The sequence below is a fragment of the Cantharellus anzutake genome (assembly GCF_015039405.1).
Source record: "Cantharellus anzutake strain C23 chromosome Unknown EI90scaffold_36, whole genome shotgun sequence".
NCBI lineage: Eukaryota > Fungi > Basidiomycota > Agaricomycetes > Cantharellales > Hydnaceae > Cantharellus > Cantharellus anzutake.
The window spans coordinates 435,935-457,937 of NW_024066986.1; the positions used below are offsets into that span (position 1 = coordinate 435,935).

The following is a 22,003-nucleotide window of genomic DNA, read 5'->3' on the forward strand; positions in this document are numbered from 1 at the left end:
GGTATATATCTATACCTTTCCCTTTAATATTGTTGAGCAGGCAATCTGATTAGGCAGATGGTAAGCCTCATCTTTTGGTAAACGTGCAAAGACACTGCTCTCGGGAGGAACATTCTATCAAGAACATCAGATTGAGTAGTATTGGGGGACATTCCTGGGTGCGAGTGAGCAATTTAGGTATCAAGTGGCGCAAGGTCGTCAGGGGAATTGGAAATTCGGTATTTACGAGATACTCAGGGCTAGTCTAGGGTCGATCGATTCGCCATGCATATGGGTTGCGCGCATTATGACGAGTGACGCAAGGTACACTAGCAAAACTGGGAAGATCATGGGGTCCAGTATACTCAGAATATATAGACAGTGAAAATTCTCAGTAGAAGCGAGGGTGCCACTTGAGGGGACCAGAATGAAATAACCGAATGCATGGCGATGGATTGAACGCGACTGGTACCGTGAACAACTGCGGGATCCCCGCGCGTGGATCATGATGGGAGGGATGAAGTTAAGCGGCCATGGAAAATCAAAAGCGGATGTGAATCGCCAAGGCTGCTGGCTCAGGTGCTATGAAAGCCTTGAGACAACGTGCACGCCTCATAATTCGCCCCCAAAATTCGCACACGCAAGGAAAAACCTTGTTCGGGGTCTTACCCAGTGAGAAAGACGACTCACAATTCGTGAGTGCATTCGCAAAGAGCCTAACTCTTACCCCCCTGTAACGCGCGCAACTGGCCATGGGCAGAACTTGTGAGGTTCTAAATTAAACCAAAGATCCGTGCCACTAGTAAGTGATTATTATGCTGCCCCGCAAGCGATTAGACCATATTCACCGGTGCTATTCGTCTGTTCGGCACAACAGCACTCGTCGGCATGTCGGACCGTCCCGCCGAGTTCAACAGCCCCCCAGGGCCGGGGGCGATCATCGTCATCCTTCTGACGGCCCCAACATCCAGTTCAGCCAGTTGAAGCGGGCGGGCCGAATCCTTTTGCCGTTGGACTGAAAGCAACGACAGAGAGTACATTGTATATATACATATACAGATCTCCCGCGAAGGATCGAGTCGTTCGGTGGACGAATTTGCAATTTTGCAAAGGTACACACCCCTATCGATTGCCTGGCAAAAACCCGATCCCGAGCCCACTTGGAGATTTCAGTGGGTTCCAGCATAGCATGTGAATAGAGGGATCCATGCTCCAAGTACTGCAAAGCACCGCGCATGGGGAGATGAAGTTCCATTCGAAGATTCTCATGCGGAGCATCTCAATTTGTCTAATCACAAGTTCATACGTACACCATTTTTGGGTTGCCAAACCGCTGCGGCCAGAATCACTTCCTGGAATCCTGATTAGAAGTATGACAATATTGTAAAGCAGCATTTCACCAAGGGCTTCTGGGGCGGCGGCGCAGGAGATTACATGGCATCGAACCCAACAAGTTGCGCCTTGGTCGCTTCGAATTCTTTCCTTCTCGTGGCTACGAGAAGGATGACAAATTAAGAGAATACTAAGTACTAGCAAAAATGAATCACTGCTAGGGGCTTCCTCGTTATTCAAACAGTGCGGAAGATTGCTAGTAGCGCAAAGACGGCCCTGCACAAAAAAACACTTTCACAATAAGGCATGCACGAACGGTCTGCAGATCCCTTGGACATAAGGCAGAGCTGTAACAGCAAAGCCGCGCGCGTCAGTCGTCTATACAAGTAATAGTTTGTTCCTGCTCGATCCCTTCGAGGATAGGCAGTGCTAAGCGGGAGGTCTCGCCATGACCGATCATGCACGGGTCGGCCGATCAATTCTGTGGAACTGAGAGAGCCCCGTCTCAACCTCCATGCATGCATGGTTACCAGGTTTAGTGATATCAACCCTGGCGTCTAACGGGATCGGCTGGTATTACACGCCATTAGCCCTGACTTTGCATGCAGGAATACAATGCAATGGCATATATATATATGTAGGGCCGTCCATGAGCCTTGGACTAGATGAGGAATCGTCAGAAAAGGATGTTCCGTACGTTGGTTAAGGATGCTTAGAAAGCAGCAAGTTCAGTGGCAGTTAATTCCCCCCGCACTCAAGAGGAGGGGCGGAACTAGCTTTATACTGTGAAGCGGCGGCTGAAGCAATCGATCGTAGTAAATGACGCAAGCAAAGCATGATGCAGGATGAACCAAGTAACAACTGGATATCGACGATCGTCACCAAGTTAGTCGCAGGTAGGAGAACAACAGACGACTGAAGAGAATGCCCAGGGGCTTGAGCGCAACAGACTGGGCACAAAAACCGAACAAGCACACATGCATCTATTGATCATAAAAAAAACCGTGAGCCAACGTTACAAAGAATGGTATGATAAAGATTTCATCACGGAACGTATATAATCAACGTGTTTAAGAGGTTCGTAGCAGGATTCATAGAGTTGGAGTTAAGCGTCAATATGCAGGCCAGAAAATATAGAGAGAGAGAAATTGAAAGATGAACGAAAAATGATGAAAAAGGATTTATCGCAAATAGTTTCGAGGTGATGGAATGAAGAAAAAAAATTCGAGATCAAATTTAGATCTAAGAAAAGGAAATGAGAATGACGTTCTTTGCGCAACGTTTGTTTTATGTTACAAAAAATGTGCAGGTGCAAGCCACGCCCCAACAGGACTGCTAACTGCGGAAAAGGAGAGGTTCCATAGGAAGAGAAACAAAATAGTCAAAGAGCAGTCCGTCACACGAACCCTGACCGATCGGGGGCGGGGTGCAAGCGGCCGTGGTGGCGCGGGGAGAGAGAGAGAGGGGGGGGAACAAGTATGCTTTTAGGATGGTGGCAAGTCCAAGGAAGCAGTAGAATCACTACTACCAAAAAAGCCAAGATCAAGATGACGGACCTTCTTTGAAAAAAAAAAAACAAAGAGGGTGTATTTCCGCCTCCTAATTACCAGTTCCCTTGTGCAAGATGATGACAAAGGGAAGGAGCCCTCGCAACGACATGAACCGGGGAACAAGATGCGAAGGACAACGCAGTATCGCAACGGTACCGGGCGCCGACTTCATCATCTCATCCCCCCCTTGGGCAAGCGCTCCCCCATTATCAAATCCGCACAACCACCACCACGGGAGGGTCAGTTGGCCTGTTGTTTCAGGCATCAACTGCACCAGCTTCCTCCTTGACATCTGAAACAGGGATTTGAACAGTTACCCATTTCGAATTACAAGCAGCAGCAGCATCACCAGCACCACCACCAAACTTGTCAGAAGAACAAACAGCTGAAACCTCAGATTCAACTTCACTTGTCGCAGCACTGCTGCTGTCTTCCACGTTGCTGGAGGAGGAAGAGGATGCAGTGGATACGGGAGTGGAAGATGGATTGAGAGACTCGGAGGATAATGTGCAAGAGGAGTCGATCTCCACTGGTGGGTGAGGACGAATGAGAGGGGTTGGCTCGCGTTGATCTTCGGAATCCGACTCGGAGTCGGGGCTAGGTGATGAAATGGTGGTTTTAGTTACGGCGGTTTCAGCTTTTGCGGGCGCACGGCGCTTCAAGCGTCGAAGTTTAAGGACTTCTTTTTGCTGGAGGTTACGCATCATTGGTCAACGTGAGCCATACATAGGAAAGGTAAAGAGTTTCCTTACCTCATCAGCCTTCTCCGTGATAGTCTTCTGAGGATTCCAGTCAGATTGTGTCAAGGCAAAGCAAGCAAAGAGCAGACATACATCCTCATTTTCGTTAACCTTTTCTTCCTTTCCTTTTTCGTCATTTTTTTCCTTTTCCTTTTCTTTCTCCTTCCCTTTCTCCTTTTCTTCAACGACCTCCGCTTCCTTCGCTTTTGCTTCCTCTTCCTCCTTTAACTTCTGGATTTTAGCCTTCGCCTCTCGTTCCTCTGTTGGCCCCCGCAAACGCATCAGCGATTCCTCCATCGCGAGAACCAGAAAAAATACCCTCGCAACTCACTCTCAATCCATTCTCCCACTTCTTTCACAGCTTCTCGTGGACGAGTCTTGTTCCTAAGAAGGTATCCCTGAAGGCCAGCAACCTAATCAGACACAACAAAAAAAAACCCCAGCATGACGATCGACGACGATGCGAGACAAAGAGAAGTCAGCAAATTTAGTCAATACGGATGAATCACCTCCAAGAAAACGCGGCCACAGACTGCAAAGCTCCAACACATCAAACGAGACGCGAGCCTAAACGAAACACACATACACTAAGTTCATTCTCTGGAATGCGAGCAGCAAATTCCTTTGCCAGCTGATCTAACTCCTCTTCCTCCAAAAGAGGAATAGCGTGTCGAGATGATTTTTTTGGATTGCTCGACTGGGGGGCAGGTGGACTAGCGCCGCCATCAGATGAGTTGACTTCTGTGGCGTCCTCAACCTTGGGCTTAGTTGGGAAGAAGTTCTTAAAAATGCCCTCTATAAGGTTGAACTTGCAATCAGTGGGCAGTTTTTTTTAGGAATATCAGGCAGAAACCACCAAACTCACCAGCTTGCCACTTGCTCGCGTGCTTAAAATCAACGTGCACATCAAGTCGACCCTATGAGGGTCGTAGTAGGTTTGACTGGGCCAATATTATGGATACTTCTCAAAACACATACAGGACGAGTCAAAGCAGGATCAAGTCTTTCAACATGATTAGTCGTAGCGAACAACAATCTCCCAGTACTAGCCGCAACACCATCAAGGGAATTCAACAAACCCGAAAGAGATAGTGTGTTTGGATCATCGGGGACTGCAACTGTTGGGACGGCCGAAGTAGTGGTCGTCGTAGTTGAGGTGAGGGGAACACCAGTCGACTTGGAATCACGGGTCACAGAGCGAGTGAATGCCGCGTCAAGATCTACCATGGGATATCTTGTTTAGGCCAAGCTTCCAACTGAACTGATGCTGTGCGTACCTTCGAGCAACAAAATACATCTAATCAAGCCCTGAGTAAGGACCAATATGGCAAGGAGGAGGGGGAGGCAACTCACCTGGAAGGGACGCGTGACAATAGAGTTGTCAAAGTGTTGTCGCTCATCCTATTTCAGTACTGGCGTCAGTGCCGTCATTTTTCAAATGTATCAATGGGAATCATGTTCTCACCCTTTGGCACTCAGGCTCACGACATAAATGTCAAGACTCAATTCACCAGCAATAGCTGTTATGATCCAAGATAATCGCTTATCAATGTTTGGCAAGGGTCTTATTTTGGGATGACTGACCATGAATTAGACTAGTCTTCCCACTTCCAGGCACCTGGCAACAAGCGTCGTCATTATTCTACCCACTGTAACGGTATTGGTGTGAATGACTTACCCCGTGAAGAAGGTATCCTCGGCGGTAGGGAATGCCTGGGAAAAAGAAACAATGGGTCAACTTTGGAATATGATGTGAGAAACCCTCACAGTGAGAAATGCCCACCTCGATCCGCATACCAGGCCTCTGAAGCGAGGAAATCTTTGGTATCGGAAATTAACATGTCCTTAACACCCGGCTCGAGAACGACAGAAGACAGCGGTCGTTTTTGGTGGGCACCGTTCCATCGCCAGCTTGAGCTTTCAGCAAGGAAGATATGAACTAGTTTGGTCATAAGGAAATGTCAAGCCAAGTGCAAGCGCAAAAAGGGGATGGATTTAAGGTACCTCGATGTTCCATGTCCGCTTCATATTCACGACGAGCTTGAATAATGAGCGTCTTGAGAATGTTGTTATTACGAGCTACGACGGTAATCCTGATTTCTGAATAACCGCCATAGTGTCCACCCCGTCGGGTACGAGTGATCTGCAAAAAAACCATAAGCGTGTATCCAAAACTAAAAATACGTTGTGGCACAAATGTACCTTAAGCCAGTGCCCGTCTGGTTACGAAAGATGGTGGCCATATTAGTAATTGGCGCATGATCCGTCAAAACAACACCGCTACTGACGGTAAAAAATTGAATGCGTGACATCTGGATGAGGGAAAAGAATATTTGTCAGTAAAAAAAAAGCTTTGACAACTCGTGCACGATCGTGCACTTGCGAATATGTATTACCTAAGGAAGGCAAGAACGCGATGGCCCTTCGCCTTCCGGGAGTATCTTCTTCCTCTGCATCAGCCTCGGTGGATTCGATCCCCGTGCTGCCCGAACGTGCAGTGCCAACATCAAATTCACGTGAAGCGTTGTATGAGGGTTGTTTTGAGAGCCAGTGCCTGTTGGGCCCCCACTTGTCAGACCAATAAAGGTAAAGTCCATCTGGGGACATACATAATCCAATCATAAGGACTGGTAAGAGGGGGGCTGTGAGGCTGCAGAATCCAAAAACGTATGGAAACCGGACACTCACTAATCTTCTTGGCTGAAATGAGCCGTCTTGAGGGATGTGTCGTAAATAAAGAAAGAATTGGGAAGACCAAGGGAATGGAGGGAACGCACCAGGAAAAAGGCTGGTTGGATGGGAGGGATTAGTAGAAGGAATAAGGAGCGAGAATGCGATGACCTACACTCTATGAGCGAATTCCATGCACTTGTGCTGGCACGGCGAGTTGCTGGTTTGCCTAGGCCTTAGCTACGATGCTCCCAGCCAACGAATAATTACTGACCCTCAATCGCGGAACCCATGACCACGAGCTGGTTGGAAAGGCCGAAAATGTGAATTTTCTACGAAGACCCTTTGTGTTCGTTGAGAGAGAGGTAAACAAACCTTCGCGGTCTCTTTCAGTGCACCCGAGTTGCTAATGATGCCCTTCACAAGATCCATTATCGTTCCAACAGTTTGGCTAAGCCCGTCACGCGTCAATTTGCAGAGGCTGAGGAAGGGAGCGTAAAAGAAGGAACATACGATTCGGATTCACGGCCCTCTCGGATTTATACGCGCGACTGAACCTTCCTTTTCTGGGTCATCATATGTAATTGTCGTGAGGCCCGAAATGTAAATTCTTTCATTGGTTTGCTTTCAGCGCTATACCGCTATCCTTTACTCTAAAAACAAAAAACACCAAGCTCGACCAACAAACACGCGAGGAATGGGTCGGCCGTCTTTGCCAGAAAAGTCCAGCTGGACCCCGGAACCGAGGCACAATGCAGTCGTCGCCTTCTTTTTCTTCCGTGACCGCTAAGTACCATTTTTGGAAAGGCCGAGCGGCACGTCCCCAACACCCCAACGAGAAGTCCTGAGAAGTGAAGGTCAATGATCAACGGCGAAGAACATGGTGATAAGCGCGCGGTGGAATAATGTGTTCCCCAACGACGTAGTAGGCAGGACTCCAGCCTCTATGACTTCGTAATAGACTAGTGAGCGCTAGCGCGGAGTTTAGTCAATTCATTTGTCCGCACCGTATAGTTCCCACGTTTCTTCAGATGGGCGCGGCTATTGCGTAATCGACTCCGAAGCAAGTACTTGGTCATTCCATAACCACAGATGGAATATAAACAAACAGTGACGACCAAAGAATTTTTACAACTCGGTCGAGACTACTCAATCCCCGTCAATAATTGTCAAGAAGGAAGCCTTGCGCAAGCAGCATGGCATCAATCATCAATTCGGGTGTGTGACAAGCAATGGCATTTCCAAAAATGACAATGTCTCTCCCAACCCAATTTTTTTCGTGGAACGTGCAGCTCTTCCTGTCAAAAAATCGTACGTTTTCATCTGAGCCGCTGAACCGCCCACTTGACACAAAAGCATGGTCAGTCCATTACATATACCGTACGTGGGTAGTTTCGGCGGGCCGGTGGGAGGGGTGGGGGGCGGATTTTCCACCTTGTGGCGAGATCTTGTTAATTCTCACATAATGCTGCGTGGATTTGGTCATGTTTGACATGGAAAAGATGGGCAAGTTTGGCTGTTCCTCCCACTCTCGCTTCCTCAGTCGCATGTCAGTCTGAGGACCTTGGGAAATCAACAGAATACGCGTCGCTATGTTCTCTTGGAATGACCAATCACTTATTCGTTGCGTTCTGCAGCCCTATCCAATGAACGCAGGACTAGCTCCCATTCAACCTGTTGGGCAGCTATATCGTAGAAACTCGGATCATCGCGCGGAATCTTGAGCAACGTACCTCCCCCTTCGTAGCGAAGCCATATGATCGTTGGGATAACCCGAGCGGCAAAGATTGCGGCGTAACGTGTCGTGAACACCTGTGATAGGCCTAGCTTAGCATCTAATCTGGTAGATATGCAGCGTTTTGCTGGATGGCTAGTCAGGAACTTGGACAGTTGCGGGCATCGCGGATGCTTCTCGAAAGTTCGATTTGTCTGCTTCTCGAAAGCTTCTATGGGTGCAGAAAGCTCCCCCCTTCCCCCTTATGTAGCTTGGCGTAGGATTAAGCTTCTACGATAACAAACTCCTGCCCCGCAATTCACCATACGGCATTGTCCCCTCGCGCGCAAATTATCAGGCCAATTCGTACATGGATGCAGGTGTTCGCACAGGGGTTGACGGCGGGCGATTTGTACGGGTATGTTACGGACCTTATTCTGGTATGTGCATGGTCCGATTGAAGTGCAAATCACTCTCGCACGGGTGCGCCCGATTAAAGAACACTTTGTAAGTAGGAACGATCGATCGGGCCAATCATTTGCCACAAAGGCCTAGCTGTGAACTCCAGAGCCAAGGCGTTCACGACCTAGCTGCGGGTCTCATGATGGGGCATCACATCACGCCGCGCGATCAGCTTAAATAACTGCTGCCACACAAAGCACGTCACTGGGGTTTCCATCATTTGTCATAATTCGGTAGTACAATGGGCGACTGATATCATCCCGCTGGCAAAATAAGGACGTGAGTACGTCTGAAGATCGAATCTAGATAATTCATCAGGCCGCACTGTATCAACTGCACGTCAAACAAAATGTGCTTCACCAATCCCTCAGATGGACGAGAACTTTCCAAGCCAGGGCACTTGGGCTCCCAAGAAACTCACAAAAGGAGGAAGCTCACCTAGATTCATCATCAGCTGTCATTTCAGGACCCCAACCACAGAACAGAATAGTCGTGTAAGGACGTAATCACGAGGTCACACAGGGACAAGAACGCACCTCAGGTGCCTCAGGGATGCTTGCTTTTTTTTTTTTTTTTCAGATCGTACCATACCAGGATTTCTGCTGTCACTCGTTTACTCATCATTCTCACTTGGATCGGGGAGCCGCTGTACATAGACCTCTAAGGAGATGCTATGAAAGAACTCATGACCTTCGGACCAGGGTGCATACGTCAGACGTTGACCAAGACACGATCGAATATGCCTTGGTTTAGGTGATCGGGGGCGGCATTGAGACCCGACGCCGCCCATATTCCCTTTGTTGGTGAAATGCGCTTGACTCGGATGGTTGAGGCCGGCCGCTTCGGGTAGCAGGCACACTAGTATGCTGCTGCGGAGAAGCCGAGTGCTACGCACACCCTTTGACTTGTATGTTTCATGCTGCTGCTCACATAGTACACTTCTTATCAGCTGGTCCCCCCCCCGGCGCAAGTAGTGTGGAATCCCAAAAACCATCAATATCTCCATGATAATATTAGAACTGTCTAGGAAAATTGTCCGAGTGACGAGATTAGTACGAGTGGAGCGTAGAATAAACAATCAACTCCACGGATTTTGCATCAAAAGAAATGTGGGGTGATAGTTGTCCCTCAAACATGTCCGCGGCTACCACCATCTAATTTCGCTCCATACCAGCGGCCCAAATACAATACATGCAGTCCAAAACTATGGTGAACGGAGCGGTAGTTAGCGAGCTGAAGAAAAGAAGATGGAAATGTAACGCAAGCCTTACCACAGTGAAACACCGAAATATATAAGCTGGGTACTCCCCGAATGAAAACTGCCGTAAAAGTTTGTCGTCCTCATCATCATCTCCTAACTTCCCTTTGTTCGATGCGACGAGCGGCGTAGTGAAGTGGATGTATATCGAGTAAAATGCGACTGCAAAGAAATGGCGCGCTAACAGGACTGGCGACGGCGCGAGACTACAACGAGGCCATCAAAATCCGAACAATATTCCAGGTTGAAGAACTTTTACCCAGCCAGTAAAGAGACGGGCCCATGGATGCAATCACCACCCCGCTCGAAATAGGCAAAACACCCAGCGCGCAGAATATGTAGGTTGATGTCTGAGCTTCCACATTAACCACGCTCCCTGGGAAAACCTCAAAGGAAGAACACGCACCATCAGCGCCAAAGAGATCATACAATGCAACGCTGAGGATATTAATGGTGCTAGAGAGGCCTTTTCTCGACCAGTGCCATGCGCTTAACGCGTCAGAGATCTGATCCCAATCAAGCGTGATTGTAGTGGGAGCCGCTGACGCTTCCAATTCAGGATTCGCCTCCGACAGAAAAGGTGTCAGGAGACGCGTTAATATCACGACATCGTTGAGGGCCACTGTCATGCCACCTTGGTGACGACCGTTAGCTCCACTTTTACGTTGGGTCAATGAGAAATCCCTCCAAGTACCTCCAGTCAAAGGATGCCGCATATTCCACGCATCCCCAATCAAAATCAGTCCTTCTTTGCTATGACCTTGCTTTGCGGCTGGGAGAAAGGAATTGGGCATGCCTCTCAGACGATCCTTTTCCAATGATTCGAGTACAGGTTTTCGGAGCGCATCAGGAAGAGCGGGGACGACGATGTTGCGGACGTGGGCTTTCGTGTCAGCCGGTAGAGGTAGTTTCAAATCAACTAGCATTCGGGTTTCATTCGTCCCAATCTGATACATTAGCACAGGACCAGAGCCAGGTACGAGAACAACTGTCCCATGGTTGCTGATAGGGAGCTGGGCATTTTCAAGGATGGCCCCCATAAAGTTGCTCTTTGTAACAGGTGTTTGTTGAGTGACTTGGGATCGGAATTTAGAGTAACACCCATCGGCAGCAATAATGAGTTCGCCAAAAAAGGATTCGGTATAGGGAGGAACATCCTTGGTCTTGCGCGTAGCGCGCACTCCTAGAACACGACCAGTAAGAGGGCATTCGATAAGTTCGTTAACGGTAGCCTCGATGACATCGACACCCCGAGCTTTAGACGCCGCTTCCCGAAGATTCATTACGAAGCTACCATGATGAAAGCTTCGACCCTGAGCGCCATTCGGATAAGGAATATGGACCTGTTTTCCCTCGTACACGACGCAATATCCATACGTAGGCTTCGCGTCGATGCCTTCTGTGCACCACTGCAGACCTAGTTCCTTCAGAGCATTCATACCACCGGGCTGTAAAAGCTCTCCCACAATACGATCAGGCTTGGTTAAAGATCGTTCAAGAAGCGCTATTCTCAATGGGGGAGCGTCCTTTGGGCGAATTAGTGACAATGAATGCGCCAAAGCTGGTCCAGCAATTCCAGCACCGATGATAATGATATCATAACTGAACGTCTGCAAGGACACCGTTACTTTCTGCGCGTCCGAGAAGTCACCTGGGGCGCTTACCATCCCTCTGTGTTAAAGATTTGAAGAAAAACTATTCAGACGCGTCGTACCATTACTCAATTGATCATTGTGTAACAAATTCATCCATCCACGTGATTGTACAACAGATTCAGACCAAGCATGCATCTCGTCTCCCCTGGTTCCAACGAGTCGGTGCGTGATGTAATACCCCATCTCATGCCGTTTCACATTGGCTATTCGGGATCTGCACCTGTCTCGACGTACTTCCACGCGAAACCTCTGGACGTACGAACAGGTTCTGGCCCAGGAGGAGACACGTCCGCTGCAGCCGTAACAGGGACCTCTGGGCCACAAAATTCTGCTGGAGGGGAGAGCAGCACAAAAGACGCGTATACCGCCGCGTTTCGTGGTCGTTCCGTCCACGGTTCGCGCATATTGCTCCCAGAGGGGTATTCAGGATACGTTCTACAATCCAACGAACCCGCAGCCACGGCGGCATCGGAGGCGTCATTGAAGCGGAAACGGACAGAGACGGTCTCACAGCCTGCAAAAAAAAACCGCAGACTGAGGCGCACTCGCAGTGTCGTCGTCAAGGAGGAAACGGAAGATGATATCTATGCTCTGATGTCCCGAGTTGAAGATGAGATTGAAGTGGAGGAGGTGACACCAGCGATCGAAACCGTGGCACCTACGAGGGAATTCACGCCAATTGGGAAGTTTGATTCCATTATGGTTTGGCATCCGGATGTCCCGGTGGATCATGGACAGGATGAATATATCCGCGCAATCGACGAGTGGGCAAAACTGTCGAACACAGTAAGTTCACGCTGGCTGATATCGATAATGTGGATGCATGCTGATTGCGATGAAGTTGCATGATTTTTGATGTATTACAGTTTCACCTCTTTCCCCTTCCAACCTTTCTCTCCGACGTCACCGAACACCTCTTCATACGCTCTTCCAATCTCGGATATCATATCTCCCGTTACTACCCCCCTCCCAAGCTTTTTAAAGGCGAGCTTAGACGTCACTCGTGTGATGGTTGAGGCGCCGCAGGCCGCGAGCAAGGGAACATCCTTGATATCTATGCTCGAGTCCTCCGAGTCACCTCTTCACCACAAATCAATGAACATAGCATGTCGCACGTCATGTCACTTACTTCTCAATCGTCGTTTCCGCGTATGCTTTCCCCCATGCGAGGAACGTGCCCACAGCACCACTCAAGATGTCACCTTGACCGCCGCACCGCTTCAAACCACCTTCCACATCGATAATCTCGGTCCGCTTTCCATTCGAGATGATATCCTGTGCACCTTTCTGGAGAATGACGACGTCCCCCAATTCTTTTGCTATCCGCGATACGAGGGTGTCTGCTGGCGCATCCTTGGGAATTTTCTGCCAATCAAATGTCAGCGAAACGTCAATATTCAACTCCACTTTAATTACCAATGCATCGCGCAGACGGCCAAACTCCACTATATTCGGAGTAAGAACTGCTTTTCGGTATCCCCTGATGTATTCGGGGTGTTTTTGGATGAGCCAAAGACCATCCGCATCCAGCACAACGTATTTGTCCTGGTCGCGAGCAATGGAGATTGCCATGCGGGCATAATCCTGCATGTGGTCTTCCCGGCCCAACCCTGGTCCTATCACAACTACGTGAAGTCTTTCAAAGATATCTCTGAGTTGAGATTCGACTCGTGCACGATCGCTAATAGGAAGATATTCAGTATCCAATATGGGATCTTCAGCTGCAGAGGGCGTGTCTACTCTTTCGTGTTAAAGATGGGATGTACAATCAGATCGGGTGAATAAGTCTTTATGACACTGCCAGCGTCGGGAGAGCAAATCACATGGGAGAGGTCACTGCCCTGTGGTATGAGACACTGAGGTTTAGTAGTTGGAAATACCATGATAACTGTTAAAGACGTGCAAGCCTTAATGCTGACATGGCCGCAAAGAAAGGTGCTCCTGTATAACTGTGGAACCATTGGAGCCATATAAGCTCCCGATTCTGCTAGCATGTGTCAACGCTTACTCTTGTGAGCCCCCCACGACGCCAACACGCCCAGCTTGACCTTTGTGCATTTTGGGTGACAAGGGTGGGATGATACGCCTCACATCGTTCAGTATTCGTTTCGCCATGTTTGGATCTCACAACGATTGGGTCAAAGTGGCTGTACAATGTACATTAGCCTTCTTGACGTCATGTCACTCAAATGACCTCCATTCGTACTGGTACATCTCCTGCCTCATTGTAGCCTCAAATGTCGCGCATGGGATGGGAGGCCCGGGATTACTCGTCAGGAATAAGCTGCGCTCAATGTTCACACTAACTTGAAATTTAGTCGCCATTAGAAATGTTCCAAGGGACTCGGGAGTGAGTCCCATCCAAATGGTGGCATGCGATTAGTGTCAGATCGAGGTGCCTTGGATCATTGTCGAGATGGCGAATAGATAGCATTCATTTCTCTATGCAATACATTGTGAAAAGCATGAATAGAACGCTGTCAAATTTTCTTATTCTTGACGAGTTCTGGAGCATACAGAGAACTTATCAGTCGCCGGAACGCTGGAAAAGTTCACAAGCACTCACGCTCGATCTCGGCAACGGCGCCAAGTAGAATATCCTTCTGGGCCTTCTCGTCCTGAAGTGCCTTAAGGACCTTGTCAATGACAGTCTTAGTGAGCTCGGCTTGTTCGCTCTCCTTGATCTGTTGTTCGTAGCGGGCCCAAGAGTCTAAAATCGCCTTGAGCTCGGCAGCAAGAGCAACTTGCTGCTTCAAGACAAAAGCTTCAGACTCAAGTTTAGCAGTCTCCTGCAAAAATGAACACGCTCAGGACCTGCACATTAGCCATACGAAGCTAACGAACTTTTGAAACGGCAAAAAGAGCCTTGGTAACATCGACAACGTCCTTCATCTGTTTTACAGAGTCAATACGTTCTGTGACAGCTCTGGTGTGCTCGGCCCTTGTCGACTCGAGGATGTCTTTGATACGCTATGAAGCAACGGCAGAAATTAGAAGGGCGGAAGGTGCCAAGAGAGCTTATACCTCACATTAATATTAGCCTCAGCCCATTCCTTGTAGGGCTCGCGCATGGCTCGAACAATGAAAGTGAATACTGCAAGGGTACCAATGAGAAGCACCGTCTCGTCCGTGGCCACATAGAGCTCTTGCGAAATAGCTGTCGCAACGGCACCGGTCCCAAGTATTACGGTCCCGGTCTTGCTCACAAGGGAATTACCTGGAATTGAGTCGAGGATAGCATTCGCCTTTTCTGTTGGTGGAGGTCGCGCTGGAACAACTGTCAGACAAACACCACGATTAGGTCAAGCTTGAAAGCAAATACAATCGGCAAGTCCACGGGACCTAAAAGAAGAGGTGACGATGGTTAATAATCCCTGATACTAGTTCCAAGGATGAGCACTACTACGCACGACTGAACTGCGACCAAGCGTGGGACCGTGGCAGCCAGCCGTGGACGGACGAGATGGCCTACAGGGACAGCAAAGGGACCCATCAGTACAACCCATAGAATCGATTCCGTAAGTAGGTGGGACCCACCAGCGGCCTTCAAATTCTGGGCAGCGATGCGCATTGGGAAAAGTGCGAGAACCGAGTCTTGCCACACGCGGGAACTTCCGGTCACCCGCATTTGCAAAGAAATCGTCCGGAACCGCTGTGGTTCTTGGCTTGAGGGTCTTCATTCCACAACGTCATGTCCACGAGAGCCAAATTCACCCTTGGTACTGCCATCTTATTCTCTTCCTTCACCGTATGGTTTGTGCATGCTAACCAAAAAGCCGAGCGTGATGTGAGTTTGGTGCCATTCAACGGAACTGCCAGTGCAAGCTTAAGACGCCCCGACATCTAGGCAATGTACAAGGGTGTCCTGCGTGATGAAGCCCGTCAGGCTGCAAAGCGGGCTGCCCGAGAAGAAGAACTTCAGCAGTCACTCCTCAAAAGCCAAAGATACTCGGCCGTTCAGGAAGTGGTGTCGTCCGACTCATCCCGTTAAACCAACTGGCCCTCAAATCCTCCGGCGCCTCGACATCCAACCATCCGCTCGTCTCCCCGTCTTCATATTTACTCCCTCAACAGCTCTCCCGCATGCGCCACTGCTTATGATACCAATGGCAGTAGTAACATGATCATTGGCTCATTTTGTACCTTTTTATTCCCAGATGAACCAAGTGTTTTCAGGACAAGTTTAGTCGCGCCTGCTGCCACTGCTATCCATAGCCTGGTCAGCTTTCAGATTGGAATTGCTAATAGCGGCTGCATCGCCTTCTCACGTGAGATTATAGATGCGCGCGCACGAGCGACTCCCGGCTCTTGTCCACCGGGCCTAATTGCTCCTCTCCCAACCCAACCAATATCTCGTTGCGACAGGCATTGCGGGATCTGTGAGTTATGTCAAAGACCGCGTTACAGCACGTGCTCACCGTTTATTTAATTGTCTTGAGACAAGCGTTCAGAGGTTCCCCCACTCCCTTTCGCAGTCGTTGTCGGATGAGTGCGTATGTCAAACTTGGAGATCTGGACATATTCTTCAAACATGACCATGTTGAGGTTTACTCTCGGGAGTATGTCACTCTTTCACTTGGACGGCTGATCAATGTTGAAGCCCCCACTAGATATGCGGATTTCGAAGGCTTCATTGCTCTGGATGCTGAAGCGCTATTCAATCCGGATATGAAACGATTTCTTGCTAAGGAGGCCCGCGTCGAAGTCAAGTTTGGACAATTCAAGATTCATTACACCACACCCTCACCCCTAGATCCGGAAAAAACCCTTGAGTATGGGATCCATCCTGGATTTGACAGTCATGTGTTGATCAGCAAGCCGGAACCCATAGAGGAAAAAGTGTGGGCGTCTCGATTTCACATTCGGGTTCCTCCACAAGCGATAAAAAAAGGGACTGACGTAACATCGACATTCACGCTCCACGCAAGCGCGAAGTGCACCTTTACATATCTCGCCCAGCCTATTGTGGAACGGATATCTCGAAGCGCAACATCAACTTTCACCGTCAAATGCTTGGGATAACACTTCAGGCCTAATTCGTTGTCATGCATTGGTCTTTTAAGGGCGGGATTGTCAGGGTCGAGAGCTTAATGTAAGGTGGTGAATACCGTATTCTTTTAATAATCAGGAATGCACCATTTTGTTCAGAAGTAGCACAACGACAAGTGCAGGTTTTCATTATGATCTGCTTGAGCCCACAATTGGGACACGGAAGGAGTGTTTCGACGCCTCGTCTAAAGACATACACCCCCCGAACTACCAGCCTGGGTGCCAGCTTGACAAGTGCCGAGATTAACCTGACTCCCCACCCTTTCAGGCTATTCGCACGCACATGACGTGATCCTCCACGAAGTACCTGGCATAGTCATGGTTGAGAGCATTTGGGCTGGTACATCTCCCAGTTCATCAAGCATTCTTCGCGGCACTTTTCGCGAGTTGTCTGAGTGACGTACGTTTCGGCAAGCTGCTCAGGGTTTGTTGCGAATCAGCTCACCACTGCACGCTAACTATGACAGCATCGTTGGAAATTCGACAGCTATTTGGGCGCTTAGAGTGGCCTTCGGCCACCAGTGGGCCATAAAGTCTTATCTCGCTTTGTTCTCCTTCGGACGATCATAGCGTTTCTGGCGCTTTCATCGCTTTCATCTTAATTTTGAAGAGGATAAATATCACACTTTTACGCCCCCCTCAGTTCACTAATGTGAGAGCGATATCTTGATTATTTCTAACTAACAAAAACGCATGTACGATGTTCTCGCCGTACCCCGCATGGTCCTTCGCATATTAGCGGGACCGGAGAATCTGCGTCTAGTAGATTCTACGAGAACAACTGAGCAAGCCTAGTTGCACAGTGTTCAGACCGAGTTTTCTATCAGAGAGCAGGAAGGGAAAATCTAGGTCAAAATGACGAAGACGAGGAGGAAAGGTGATCGAAAGCGTTGGGAAAAACAGAGAATGATAAAATCACCCCGCATACGCAAAGGAGACGGCGCCATAAAGCCCGTCCTCTCTCCCGAACATACCCTGCCCATGCAATACTTCCATCTTCCTTGCATGCCATCCAACTCCGTGGGGACTACCCTCGCAAGCCCACCGCTCCAGACACACCCTGACTTCCTTGCCCTTCCCCTCTTGCACACCCCTACGCAGGGCGCCATCCGCCCAAACAGCAGTCGAATCCACATACCACGCTCGGCCCCCTCGACTCTTCACAATTTTCCATCCAAACGCTCCTGTGCCGAGACAGGACAACGTGAAAGCTGAAAGCTCAACTACCCGCAACCTCGTTGGTGGTTCCGGAGGCGAATAATTGGGAGAATCACTGGAGATGCACGCCGGGACACATAGTGGCAGGAGAAGCTGCGAGTGTAGCGCTATGGAGATGGCTCCTTTGCTAGCTGTAAGCTTCGCAGGAGACGCGTGAGGTGACCCATCGTGAATAGTACCAGTCAACTCAGGCGTACTTCCAACGAGCGTAACAATCTCAACGTTTGGAGCTTTATTAAATAAAAAGTCGCGAATATCCCCAAGCGTCAGACCTTCAGTGCGACCTTCAGTGCCTTCGTGCATGCTGATGTTCGCACCAAGAAAGTTCAGACCGAGGCTGCGCAAGGAAGGTTGGGGCGAGAAACCCGCAAGGTGACTTTTATCGAGCGCGCTACCGGAGAGATCAAGATACTCTAATTGTCCACGGATAAAACATTTGGCCTCCGTCACGATCCTGCCGAGGTCCCACCTCGTCAATGGGCACGGAGCAGTTGCATCTCCATAAAGACTTAACTCCCGGATGCCTTCGGTTACTGCACCGCCGTCGATGAGGAAATCCGTAATCGATTCAGAAGTGAGCCGACTACAACGTGAAAGTGACAGTGAGTGCAAGCGGATTGTAGGTGTGGCGGCAAGCGCCTGTAATAGCGTGGGGGTGCAACAAGTCGAAGCGAGATCGAGATGGGTGAGGGAAGGGAAAGAACAGACGAATGCGGAGAGAATATCCGGCGAAACAGATGCAACGCCATCTAGACAGAGGCGCCTGAGGCCAGGGAATGTCCTTAGAGGAACGGGAATCAGGGAAGGCTCCTTGGCATGTCCGTTAAAATGCCCAGAAGCTAAACGTTTAGGTTGGGCTGGTTTGTAGGACAAACCGAGTCCGGTTTCCTTAACAAATTGCTGCAGGGAAGTGGCGAAGATGGGACTGGCGCATCCACAAAAGTCTAAAGCTTCTAGGGGCTTGTATTCTGCTCGTCTCTCTTCATCATCTGCCTCTTCCATCTCATGTTTAAGTCGCACCGCGCCACGTCCCCGGACTGGTGCACCATTATAAGGAAGTCCTCGGAGGATCAGTTCTGCAAGCACGTTAGCACTGACAGCACTCTCTATCAGCTCCGTCGCTCCGAATACGCGCAGATTAGGCATTTCCTGTCGAATAATGGTTTCTAGTTCGTTCGAGTCAGCTGCAACGCTGAGAGTGGCGTACCTTGAGCAGACGCTCCAAGCGTGCCTCGGTCACGAATCGCGTCCCGTCACCAACAAAATGCCTCATACTGATTGTCCTAAAGTGGTTGAAATCAAGGTGGCGTACGTATCGTCCAGGGCGAGAATACACTGGAGTCGGGACTGTTGATTATGTTGAGAGTGCAATTACTTCAAATGAGTATCGGATCATTCGGTAGTTATAATCCCTCGCACATACCATACAATCCGGGTTCGGCATGAATCCTCCGATTCACATCTCGAATAAATCGCCATCGCCCAGGGGACCGTGCACGCAACCTTCGGGGGCTAGGATCCCGGGAGACACCTGGAGATAGCAAATCCAATGGGACGGTACGTTTACGCATATCCTTGTCGGGCATTGTGATAACGTTCGCCAGTTGCGTAACACGTTTCGTGCTCAACATTGCAACATTATTATCCGGAACAGGCGTAGATAGCGAGGATGGGGGAGAAGTAACGACCAAATGAGGATAACCGTCGGTGGAAACTGGCATAAGGATTGTGGGAATGACTTGTGGCGGGGTGTGTTCCTCGTCCTCCCCACAAATCTCATCCAGTAAACGAAGCCAGTTACGGGGAAGGTTCACCTCAATCCGTCTCCATAACCATGGTTTAGCTGCATAGTAAAAATCCTTGCTAACTAAACACATGTTAGCAAGCGTCTTGCGTGCGACGGGTTCCGACCAGTGTGGCGCGGGAAATGCGGAAGGGGAGGAAGTCGGCATATTAGCAGTGTTTGGCAGGTAGAGGGGGTCCAACGGAGAAGAGGGGCAAGGAAGAGCTGCGTCGAATACTGCTGCAGCTATGGCTTCGAGGATGTCAACAGGGAAAGGTCTTTTCACCGGAATCGCAGAGGGCTTCATAATGTATATCGTTGAAGGTGATATGGACGTCTAAGGACTCGACACTCAAAGTCTAGAAACAAATGTATAAGTGTGGAATGGGGTGCAGCATTTCCTGGTTGAGATTTATACGCGCTAGGTAGCCCAGGTCCGCGTTGTTCCGGAGCAGATCTCTGAAAAAAGTATTATCAGATTACTGGCACTGTTTAACGGACCCGCGAATAAAGCTCAGCACTCTGGTATAGTCCGCGTTGTTCCGGGGGAATCGTGTAGATGGACATTTCAGGAGGCAGCGTCTTGATGATGCGTCGAGCCCCACGGGGAATGGGTCGTCGTTTACCGGAAATTCGATCGACACACCCGTTGTTCCGAGTGACGGGGTAGAAATCCCTCTTGCAGAGGCTCGTGCTCTTTGGTGCTCCAATCTAGAGACTCGCATCAAGCACATTCATCGCGAGAAGATTATGCAAAGGCACAAAACCACGCATTGACTATGATTCGGATCCTTCGCCGAATCCCTACAACACCTCTGATTCAAGCTGCGGAACCCAGCAACAGACAATTTCGCCTAGAGGGATCAGGATGCGTTTTAAGGAACCCGTATGATGCTGATATGCTCGGATCCAGAAGCTGAGCAGGATGCACGTCCAGAAGAGCGACGCGTTGACACAACAACTAGCTCCCCGGCCGCCAGCATTTGATTCTTCGGATTCGGTTCGATGTTCCCATCTGGTTTTCTCATGGGGGAAATAATTCTGCTGAAAACTATTATGATCCTGACCTTCATTGCAGCATCAGACCTTCTAAAATGAGAATCGACGTAGTACAACGACAGATCACATCCAAGAATTGATACATTTAGTCCTTTGGGTTTGACCGCCGGAAAGAGCCTATTTCGTTAAAAGCGCGCGATCGTTTCTTTCTTTCTTTCTTTTTGTGTAACCGACCGTAGCTTTCGCTGGCCAGTCTAGGCTGTCTGGGTAGGGGTGCCCCCGAGAGAAAGAGAGTTGGTTGTTCCCGAGACTTTTATAACAATAACATTATTCGGCACCACTAACGTGAGGAAATGAGTTATCACCGTGCCAGTTGTTCTCACGATAATGTTCAGCTTGCTTCGGTGTCGTCTGGTTCCTTGTGTTCTTTCTCCTGGTGCTTCGGTCGATGTCTTCCCCATCAATAGAAGCAAAGGAGAGCAAGACATATTCAAAGCATTTGGTGCGGGCGATGAGACCAAAGGGGTTAACCCCGCCTGGATCACTGACACCAAGTAAACATTAACCACGGTCTAACGGCTGAACCGTTTATTTTTGCCTTAGGCACCCGAAGAAGGCAGGTTGTGCAGGGGCGTAATTAACAACGAGCATCAAGCTGTAGCGAGGGTATACCCAACGGAATCGGCGTAAGCCCAGGCTCTATGCTGATACGTACCCATCGCGGCCGATGGCATTATCAATCGTGGTTGGTCCCGGTGTCGATGGGTATTGCTCCACCTGAGACAGTGGTAGAGAATATGAAGGACAAACGTGCTGAGAGCTATTCATAGTGTCTCTGACTTTCCGATCTAGTTTCTTCTTGCGCAAAGATTGCAGCCACCATCGATGTTCCCGCGTCGATTAAACAAAAAGAGCACCCCAAAATTAATCAAGTTGATCCTCAACAGGGATTTCGTTTATCACCCCAAGCTCATTCTTTGAGGGGGCGAGATGTGCCTTCTTTTTGATGAAGGCCAAGTCAAAACGTGGTGACGCCAGCAGCAATTCCAGTGAGGAGTAACGCCATTAGATTTGAAGATCATGGAGTAAGGCTGCCCCCACCTTCGTGAAGTTGTTCGACAAAGCACCAGATTTATTGCAGACTAAACAGCAAGGTCTGAATGGACTTATCAACGTATTCTACCCTTGACTTGTCAGTCGTCCTTTCACACTGACCAGCCGGCGGCACTCTCCTTCACCAGTGAAGGAAGAGCCGCTCGGAGTTCTAGGGACAATCTTGAAGAGGAGTAATTCTGCCCAAATCAAGCGAGCGCGACTGCATAGCTGAGTTCGAAATTGATTCCAATGATTTTCCTTTCTGAATCCCACGGCAACCAACACTGTTTGATTTTCCGTCATTAAGAATGCAAACATGGGAAGAGTCACTGAGATATTAGAGGTGACTGCCACAGGGACCCCGGTCAGGGTGTTGACATCAATAAGGCCATTGACTCCTTTTAATAGTGCAGGGTGTTGTGCTGACTTCACCCTTCACGTCCGCAGGAGGGGGGGCCTTGGAGTTTGAATCTGTCGAGTTTCTCCTACTTAGTCATCG

At 49.3% G+C, this 22,003-nt stretch overlaps 9 protein-coding genes across 9 annotated transcripts; 3 read left to right on the forward strand and 6 right to left on the reverse strand.

Moving 5' to 3' along the window:
* Window positions 1-369: 369 nt before the first annotated feature.
* On the reverse strand, window positions 370-1,012 carry EI90DRAFT_3065026 (uncharacterized protein). Its single transcript, XM_039060845.1, has 2 exons — window positions 828-1,012; window positions 370-778 (listed from the first exon to the last, which is right to left on the reverse strand). The coding sequence occupies exon 2, from the start codon at window positions 731-733 to the stop codon at window positions 521-523; it is 213 nt and encodes a 70-aa protein (XP_038914202.1). The 5' UTR covers window positions 734-778; window positions 828-1,012; the 3' UTR covers window positions 370-520.
* Window positions 1,013-3,412: 2,400 nt separating this feature from the next.
* On the reverse strand, window positions 3,413-6,712 carry EI90DRAFT_2997902 (P-loop containing nucleoside triphosphate hydrolase protein; the record flags this gene model as incomplete). The annotated part of the gene is made up of 23 exons (XM_039056248.1): window positions 6,647-6,712; window positions 6,546-6,573; window positions 6,447-6,491; window positions 6,379-6,389; window positions 6,290-6,315; window positions 6,211-6,228; window positions 5,998-6,155; window positions 5,890-5,913; window positions 5,804-5,820; window positions 5,606-5,744; window positions 5,385-5,540; window positions 5,280-5,314; window positions 5,186-5,219; window positions 5,067-5,121; window positions 4,955-5,002; window positions 4,879-4,898; window positions 4,580-4,821; window positions 4,467-4,518; window positions 4,188-4,396; window positions 3,933-4,014; window positions 3,695-3,861; window positions 3,614-3,640; window positions 3,413-3,550 (listed from the first exon to the last, which is right to left on the reverse strand). Coding segments are annotated over exons 1-23 (1,788 nt in total), but the record flags the coding sequence as incomplete, so codon positions are not given.
* Window positions 6,713-9,409: 2,697 nt separating this feature from the next.
* EI90DRAFT_3065040 (SE-domain-containing protein) lies at window positions 9,410-11,441 on the reverse strand. The gene is made up of 7 exons (XM_039060846.1): window positions 11,370-11,441; window positions 10,668-11,315; window positions 10,400-10,607; window positions 10,112-10,339; window positions 9,965-10,055; window positions 9,719-9,911; window positions 9,410-9,651 (listed from the first exon to the last, which is right to left on the reverse strand). The coding sequence occupies exons 1-7, from the start codon at window positions 11,370-11,372 to the stop codon at window positions 9,592-9,594; spliced, it is 1,431 nt and encodes a 476-aa protein (XP_038914204.1). The 5' UTR covers window positions 11,373-11,441; the 3' UTR covers window positions 9,410-9,591.
* Window positions 11,442-11,448: 7 nt separating this feature from the next.
* EI90DRAFT_3065048 (ribonuclease H2, subunit C) lies at window positions 11,449-12,403 on the forward strand. The gene is made up of 2 exons (XM_039060847.1): window positions 11,449-12,146; window positions 12,202-12,403. Exons 1-2 carry the CDS (start codon window positions 11,490-11,492, stop codon window positions 12,214-12,216), a joined length of 672 nt encoding a protein of 223 aa, XP_038914205.1. The 5' UTR covers window positions 11,449-11,489; the 3' UTR covers window positions 12,217-12,403.
* EI90DRAFT_3281328 (YjeF domain-containing protein) lies at window positions 12,221-13,475 on the reverse strand (the record flags this gene model as incomplete). The annotated part of the gene is made up of 6 exons (XM_039066816.1): window positions 12,221-12,440; window positions 12,490-12,725; window positions 12,777-13,041; window positions 13,101-13,196; window positions 13,280-13,309; window positions 13,369-13,475. The coding sequence occupies 6 exons, from the start codon at window positions 13,473-13,475 to the stop codon at window positions 12,221-12,223; spliced, it is 954 nt and encodes a 317-aa protein (XP_038914206.1).
* A 293-nt stretch (window positions 13,476-13,768) lies between these two features.
* EI90DRAFT_3065052 (putative H+-transporting two-sector ATPase chain b precursor, mitochondrial) lies at window positions 13,769-14,978 on the reverse strand. Its single transcript, XM_039060848.1, has 7 exons — window positions 14,898-14,978; window positions 14,771-14,828; window positions 14,683-14,702; window positions 14,390-14,628; window positions 14,205-14,330; window positions 13,927-14,149; window positions 13,769-13,866 (listed from the first exon to the last, which is right to left on the reverse strand). Exons 1-7 carry the CDS (start codon window positions 14,929-14,931, stop codon window positions 13,841-13,843), a joined length of 726 nt encoding a protein of 241 aa, XP_038914207.1. The 5' UTR covers window positions 14,932-14,978; the 3' UTR covers window positions 13,769-13,840.
* Window positions 14,979-15,051: 73 nt separating this feature from the next.
* On the forward strand, window positions 15,052-15,351 carry EI90DRAFT_3126176 (uncharacterized protein; the record flags this gene model as incomplete). Its single annotated transcript, XM_039063897.1, has 2 exons — window positions 15,052-15,147; window positions 15,208-15,351. 2 exons carry the CDS (start codon window positions 15,052-15,054, stop codon window positions 15,349-15,351), a joined length of 240 nt encoding a protein of 79 aa, XP_038914208.1.
* A 295-nt stretch (window positions 15,352-15,646) lies between these two features.
* EI90DRAFT_1570349 (uncharacterized protein) lies at window positions 15,647-16,853 on the forward strand. Its single transcript, XM_039051915.1, has one exon. It carries the CDS (start codon window positions 15,747-15,749, stop codon window positions 16,380-16,382), a length of 636 nt encoding a protein of 211 aa, XP_038914209.1. The 5' UTR covers window positions 15,647-15,746; the 3' UTR covers window positions 16,383-16,853.
* A 220-nt stretch (window positions 16,854-17,073) lies between these two features.
* On the reverse strand, window positions 17,074-19,971 carry EI90DRAFT_3065059 (uncharacterized protein). The gene is made up of 3 exons (XM_039060849.1): window positions 19,051-19,971; window positions 18,835-18,974; window positions 17,074-18,776 (listed from the first exon to the last, which is right to left on the reverse strand). Exons 1-3 carry the CDS (start codon window positions 19,715-19,717, stop codon window positions 17,325-17,327), a joined length of 2,259 nt encoding a protein of 752 aa, XP_038914210.1. The 5' UTR covers window positions 19,718-19,971; the 3' UTR covers window positions 17,074-17,324.
* Between the last annotated feature and the right edge of the window lie 2,032 nt (window positions 19,972-22,003).